This window comes from Pinus tabuliformis, chromosome 2_2 (genome assembly GCF_031772625.1).
Source record: "Pinus tabuliformis cultivar Carrire ecotype Pingquan chromosome 2_2, CPIR1, whole genome shotgun sequence".
NCBI lineage: Eukaryota > Viridiplantae > Streptophyta > Pinopsida > Pinales > Pinaceae > Pinus > Pinus tabuliformis.
Window position 1 is genome coordinate 1,154,498,156 of NC_142300.1, and position 7,316 is coordinate 1,154,505,471.

Here is a 7,316-nt window from a genome sequence, read left to right on the forward strand (position 1 = left end):
GACGACGACAGGGCGGCCCGTGATTAACGTTTGGTGTGTGGTAGGGCCCGCGGACCTTCAAGTCTCTCCCGCCGATTTCTCTTTTCAATTTTAAAGGACGACGACGCCGTCAAATTTCAGCTTTCATTTCTTTCTTTTTTGTTTTACAACGTGTGGGCGTTTTCACACGCGCGTACGCTAATAAATATCTAATCATTCTATTTCCTCACTATCGAAGCAAACAAATATTGATGATGATAATTCGTTTATTTGTACAATGAATTTAAAGCTGCTTTAATTTTTTTTTTATCAGAGGCCGGGTGTGGGAATCTTTATACTGAAATGTCTACGGACTAATAATAATTTAAAAATAAATATTGTTAGAATTGTTCAGCCAATCAAAATTTTTTAATCAAAATTTACCAGATCTTAGTGTTACTGTGCGCCCCGTGACAATTCGGTTGACAAAAATTGAAATGGATAATGTGGTTGAGAGAGTTGTGGCGATGTAGGCCGCTGAAAAAGAATTAGCAGCTGCAAAATTAATGCCCGTACACATCGAGCCATTCCCTGAGAATACCGTTGTAGCCGGAGCTCCACAGGTTTCGATCCCGTGACACCGGATTAGTGCCCTGCCCCGGTCTGTTCTTTCTCAGCACGTTGTGAATAGCGGAGACGCGTAGAAACAGAGAGAGGGCCCCGTACGTGCAAAAAGAATTGGACCGGCTGTGGCACTTACCCCGTTGGTCTTCTGCCAGCGCGGCAGGCCGGTGTGCGCGTGGGGCCCACCAAACGGCAGCACGGGACAGGTCATAGCACTAATCAACGGCAGCCGGTTATCGTTGCCGGCAGGGTCACGGGTACGAGTCCCGAGCCCTGACTTTGTGTCATCGGGCGGGCCCAGTGTGTTCATGGGCAGTAAGGCGGGAGCCGTTTGGATCTCGATAAAGTCAGCCCGTCGAATAGTGAGCTCCGGATTATCTGCCGATTCGCACGCGCGTGGGCAGACTAAGCTGCCTGCCCGCCGTCGGCATCAGCTGTCGGTGTAGCGTCGTCGTCCGGATTCCACGCATCGCATGCAAGAATCACCGGGCGTGTCTGTAGGTAAATTTCTGGAGCAGGTAAAAGATAAAGGGCCGTGCTATTTTGTCGTTTTACTGGAAAAAAATTCCACACAATGAACTGAACCCATGGGTCAAGGATTCGGGAATACTGTCGTGTCGTCTGCGGCAGGAAATACAAGGATATCTGGAAAAATCTAAAATCCTCTCTCTGCTTATAAAATCTCTGCCCACCTACCCTTTGGCCATCAGGAAGTCGGTGCTGAAAAAGCAAAAGGTAAACCACCACCACCCACCACCGAAAATCCCCCCGCCATATAGAAATGTGACAGAGAAAGAAAACGAAAAGAAAAAAAAAAAGGGAGGAAGCATGGAGTTTATTAAATTCTGAAATGGAATTTATCAGTTCCTCTGCTTCAAAAGTACGGCGGTTCAGTGGCTGCGGTTATAGTTGGATTCGAGCTGTATGCCGGACATGAAAGGCGACCTCGAAGCTGTCAAGACTGAAACTTGAGCGACAGTTCTGACTTATGCTTATGTCCTGCGCGCCCTGGAATTTTTCGCCTGGACGAAGTCATTTCGGTATAGCTGTTGTTTGCTTCGACATTCGATTCATAGGCCGGAGCTTTGCTTGAGGAGTAGCGGTTTTGGTTTTCCAAGGGGCGAAAATATGCAGAATGGTGGGATGACTCTGGCAGCACAGATGGAGGAACGCAAATCGAGGTCGCTATCGGATTCATGGGCCAAGCTCTTGGACACTGGAACGGGTCTGCCGGACCATGGCGTCAGTGTTATTAATCACGCCACGCTCTGGGACCACATTCGAACGTAAGACCACCTGCATTCATCACTTCACCAAGCTTTAATGTTGCAAATTTTTCCGTTAAATTGCTTCTTGACTTTCGCCTGTGCATCTTTTTGAAAGCTTAAGACGGTTGTGTTACAGGCCGCTGTATGGCATGGAGAGCAGCAGCACCAGCACGGCGGAGATTAAAGATTGCTGGATGAATTCACCCGGGGGAAATGATGTGTCTTGGCCGAGTAATGAGGTGAAAATTCTACCGAGTTCGCAGCACAGCAGGCAAATCGCTGAACAGAACCGTTGGATTGCGTCCAGCTCTCCGTTCTGCAGTAGCAGTAATAATAACAATAATAATAACAAAACTGACGACAACAAAAGCAACAATAATAATGCCGCTGGGAACAGGGAGGCGTTTTGTTACAGCGATGGCAATGCAGGGAAGTTCTTGTTTCGACCGGATGCGTTTCCTTGCGGCCCTTTCACTAAGCTCCTTGATCCTACCAACACCTTGCCGCCTGATTCGCTGGACCTCGAGCTTGAAGGATTTCCAGCCTCCAGCAAGTCATCAATTCCGCTTGTTCAGCTTCCTGGCCCGCTTAAGGCTCCCGCTACTTTTCCGTCATCAAATATCTTAACATTCCACAGTAATATGAACAAACTGGACATGCCTTATACTAGCCCAAGCCCTAAACCTGTTCTCGTCCAACAGCAGAAGTCCGGAGGCAGCCCCTCCAGTTCTCCTTCCACATCTTCGAGCAATAATAATTTGCAAAAGAATGCTGTAAGTCATCACCGTATTGTCTGCTTTCTTCCTATTTTCTTGTCTTTATTTAATATCATCTTCGAAAACTAATAATTTGCAGATGAATGCTGTAAGTCATCACCGTATTATCTGCTCTCTTACTATTTTCTTGCATTTATCTGTTGATGCTTCTGCAGGTTGATGAAGGTGGAGAGTGCACTACTGAACAGAAGAGAAGCAGCGATCAAGCCGGGCTTTCCAATGCGGCTTTCAAGAAACCTAGAACAGAAGCTTCTGCGGGCCCTCCGATGAAGGTCACAAGCTCGATTCCCACCCGGTGTAGTAATAACTTTAAATTTTACTAATTAAAGAGGCTTCTGCTCAAGGTTTTCTTTAAAGGTGCAGGTGCGCAAAGAGAAGCTAGGCGAACGCATTACGGCGTTGCAGCAGCTCGTCTCGCCGTTTGGAAAGGTAAAATCTTGAATTTTCAGCATTTCAATCTTCAGTTTTCAATATCTAATTTCAGGGAAAAAACAGAAACCTAGCCGGTAGACATGTATGAACCTATTTGTCTCACGAAAGGTTATGTTTTATGTCCTAATCTTGATTTTGCAGACCGATACGGCATCCGTTCTTTTTGAAGCCATGGGATACATTAAATTCCTGCAAGATCAGGTTCAGGTACGAAGTCTGCATTTTTTACAAGTTTTATGGAAAATTTTCCGACTCTTTGTAATTTCTATAAGATTGTCACATGAAAATAGAGTTACTACGGAGCGTGATACAGACAGCTTAAATGCTTCGGTAATACATCAAATATTTTTCGGTTTCAATATTAAACAAGCTTCGGAATTTGTTTCCCACCAAGCATGGATTATCATAAAATATAATGTTTAGAGAAATTATTTGTGACAAAAATGCTAAATTTATGACTTGTGCAATAGAGGCGGTCTTGGTCGCCAGGCTCAAGCTCCATTTTTTACCTGGCATTTTCTCGTTCCTTTACACAGGACAATTAAAACAAAAAATAGATTCTTTGGTTCAAATTTCTTTGGAGATATGATCAGTTAGGGTTTGTTCTGTTCTGTAGCGATAAAATGATAAAATCTACAAAGCTTTACTATAATCCTTTTGACCCTGTGCCGTGTTTTGCAGGTATTGAGCTCACCTTATCTCAAAGGCATTCCCTCCAGCCAGAAGGTAATTCAAATTTTTTTCCCGTCTTACTGAAGTCACCACGTTTTTCATGTTTAATAAATTCCGCTAATCAACAATGAAATGCTCTCTGCAAATTTTGAGAAAAAGAACCTCTCGATATACTGAAAAATAACACATACGGGAGGTTGAATTTTATTTCAGTATGGATCCCCTGTTATGTAGGTGTCTGTAATTGCTGTAGTGTTTTTGGCTCTTATGTAACAAAATTTGAAGGGGACTTGCATCTTCTGTTGGAATCATTTTAAAAAGGAGCCTGAAGAACCGAATTTTAAAGTCATCTTCTCCATGAAATTTTCCATTTACTTCACTTAAAGAATGTTGTAATTTGTCCAGGACGGGCGAGGAGATCAGGCGAAATACGACCTTAGGAGCAGAGGATTATGCCTAGTTCCTGTGTCGTGTACTCTCCATGTAGCCAACAACAATGGGGCAGATTTCTGGACATCTGGTATCGGAAGCGGTTCCAAGTTTTGAACATCTTGCAGGCCCCCTTTTTTGTTGTTTTTCTTTTTCAGTCTGTTCCTGCGTTTTTCAACGGAACAGTTGTCACCTTTACCACATAAATTCAAAGCTATAATAGTAGAAAAGCAGAAAGATGAAGACGGGACGAAAGCAGTCCTGTCTTCGATGTCCCATTTAGATTATGATTCTGTGATATATATATAAAATATGTATATGTCTGAGAAAAGCAGATCCTACCTGCAAAAGATGCTATACTGCTTTTTTCTACCCTTATCAATTAACGCCATTTTGCACTTACGTGTATGGTTGTGTATTGACAATGCATGATGTGACGAGGCCAAAAACACTAAAGAAAAAACAACGCGTTTGTTATGATTGCTTGTACATATAAATATATTAGCAGATTACATCATAATCATCTTTAGACTTCCACTATCATTTTTTTCCTTTGATATAATGATTAACTAACCAATAGTTCCTAAGTAAAACTATGCAAAACATTTTTATTGATTTTCTGATCTGGACAAAGATGCGACTGTTTTAATATCGAATTAGCCAAGCAATCGATGTAGTATTTTGCGAGTTGAATTGGGTTTGGGTTTGTGATAGAGGCGATCTCTTTCCAAATTCCAGGGACAAGTGTCTCAGTAAATTGAAAGATTTCTCAATTGAAATTCCAGGGACAAGTGTCTCAGGGAATTGAATGCAATTAATTTATTGCATTATTCAAAGCTTGTATCTGTACCTGTGATTTCTCAGTTGAAAGATTGATTGATTGCATTATTTTTCAGCGTTTTGGGATTTAGTGATTTTTTTTTTCAATTTACAGCTTTTGACAAGACAGACATCATCACTTTGAAAATGGAGAGTTTGCGAAAGTACATAGTTACTTTCATAGTTTGTTGCAAGTACATATACCTTTTGACTAAGAGGTTGATCATCAACTGTTAGTTTATTTAGATCCATTAAGATGAGGGTTCAAATTTTGGCTGATTTTGGTCTCTGGAAAATAAGATGCATCAAAATTTTGAGTTTGATTTATTGAAATTGAATGGTTGATTGATTAGAACGTTTAATCTTTATGTTCTAAGAAATTGATTTATTAGATTCTAAGGCCAGGGATAAAATCCGCAGGTTTATTGAAGTCTATTTATCTTCTAATGCATTATAATTATAATTTAAGATATGAGATATAAAAAATATGAGGTATTAAGTACACTTTTAACATTAATCTGTCTTTAAAAAAATTGGAATTAGAAAAATAATTATAAATTTATTAAATTTATGTGCAGTTTAATGTTTAGTGATGGTAAATTTATTATTACTTGATTTATTCAAGTGAAATCTAAATAAAGAAAAAATGACTTTTTCCACTCTACTTAAAAAATTCAATGTCTAAAAAAATCTATGAAGATAATTTGTATAATCAACTGGTTTTGGTTTTGAATTATCGAACAGATCAACCAAGTAGATCAACCAACATGTTCTTGAAAATTTATGGATGCTTTTCCTATTGAAAGAACACTTTGAAAACGTCATGGAAGGTGCTTTTATTTGAGTGACATTGCTGAGTTTTTCATACAATTGTGGTTAATATGTACTCTAAAAAGAATTGCTTCCTAAAAAGAATGGCTAGTTACAAGGGCATGATCACTTTATAGGGTGTGCTAATGATTCAAGAATGAAAATATAAGGGAATTTTCATTTATTTTGTACAAGGTCTGGTGTTATTGTGCAGCCATAATTCTTGATGGATGAAGAATTGAGATTTCCTCAGAACGGAGAATGAGATAGCATCTCATAATGATGACTCTATAATTGTGTATAGTGTGAGATATCATTATATAACCATCAAGAATTAAAAGATTTCCTCAGATCGGAGTAAGATATCATCTCATAATAATGATTCTATAAAGATTTCCTCGGATCGGAGAGTGAGATGTCATCTCATAATGATGATTCCATAATTGTGTATAAAGTGTGATATCATTATATAATTTTTTTTATATGGATTCAAGAATTAGTTTATATAAAATTACAAGCTAATATATTTTTTGATAGGTTCGAGAATTAGTTTACGAAATTATAAAGGAATGATTATAAAAATATTTTAAGAGAGTTTTCACAATCATATACTAACCAAGTTGAGATTTTCTTCTTGTGGTTTGGCAAAGTTCAGGTTTTTCTTGTTAATATACTAACCAAGATTTTTCTGGTTGTGGTTTGGCACTAGAATAACAAGAGCAATAGCGAAAGAGTAATATCTTTGTCTAAAACTAACAAAGACATGCAATGTTTATAATGTTGCTTAAATATAAAGACAATAAACATAACTAAGAACGAACATGTAAATACTCACGAAGAGTTTTTATGATCCAAAATTGTATCCATGAGAGCAATTAGGTAGTTGTTGTAAATACTCACGAAGAGTTTTTATGATCCAAAATTGTATCCATGAGAGCAATTAGGTAGTTGGAGTGTTAGGAGAGACATGTCATTTTTCTTTGCGTTAATTCTGGCAAGGTTGAGGGGCATATGACGGTGCTTTTAGAAGTATGCTCTTCTTATATGTGATCCATTTTATTAGACAATTCTCTTTTAGCTTCATTCTTTTATGAGAGGACCTTTTCATGTGCTAGTAGAACTCTATTGAGCATATGTATAAGTTTTTCTTTCCTGGTATGCCTCACGTTAGGTAGCCGCCAATCAACTATAGGTTTAAGTATTTCAAAATTAGAGTGTTCCTACCTTTTACCCATAGCTTCCTAAGAAGCTTGGTGAATTTTCAATTGTATATGGTTTGGTGTTATGTCATGATATCTTTGAGCAATTTCTTGGGCTCTTTGGTAGCTACGAGAATTGTCCTCTCCTTGAGAGTAGGAGCCACGTCAACACCTTGCTCGTTGCTGTGGCATTGTGAATTGGGTCAAAGAAATAGGGGATAGTGACATGGAAGGAAAACGGAGATGATGATTATAGGGGAAGTGGACCAAAAGTTGAGTGAAGAGAGGTGGAAGATGGAGATGGTTCATGACCCATTGGCTTGTATACA

The 7,316-nt window shown here is 39.2% G+C and overlaps 1 protein-coding gene across 1 annotated transcript; it reads left to right on the top strand.

Moving 5' to 3' along the window:
* The first annotated feature begins 1,209 nt into the window (after positions 1-1,209).
* LOC149197489 (uncharacterized) lies at positions 1,210-4,561 on the top strand. The gene is made up of 7 exons (XM_089405855.1): positions 1,210-1,868; positions 1,987-2,623; positions 2,782-2,898; positions 2,990-3,055; positions 3,200-3,265; positions 3,740-3,784; positions 4,136-4,561. Exons 1-7 carry the CDS (start codon positions 1,711-1,713, stop codon positions 4,274-4,276), a joined length of 1,230 nt encoding a protein of 409 aa, XP_089261981.1. The 5' UTR covers positions 1,210-1,710; the 3' UTR covers positions 4,277-4,561.
* Positions 4,562-7,316: the final 2,755 nt, after the last annotated feature.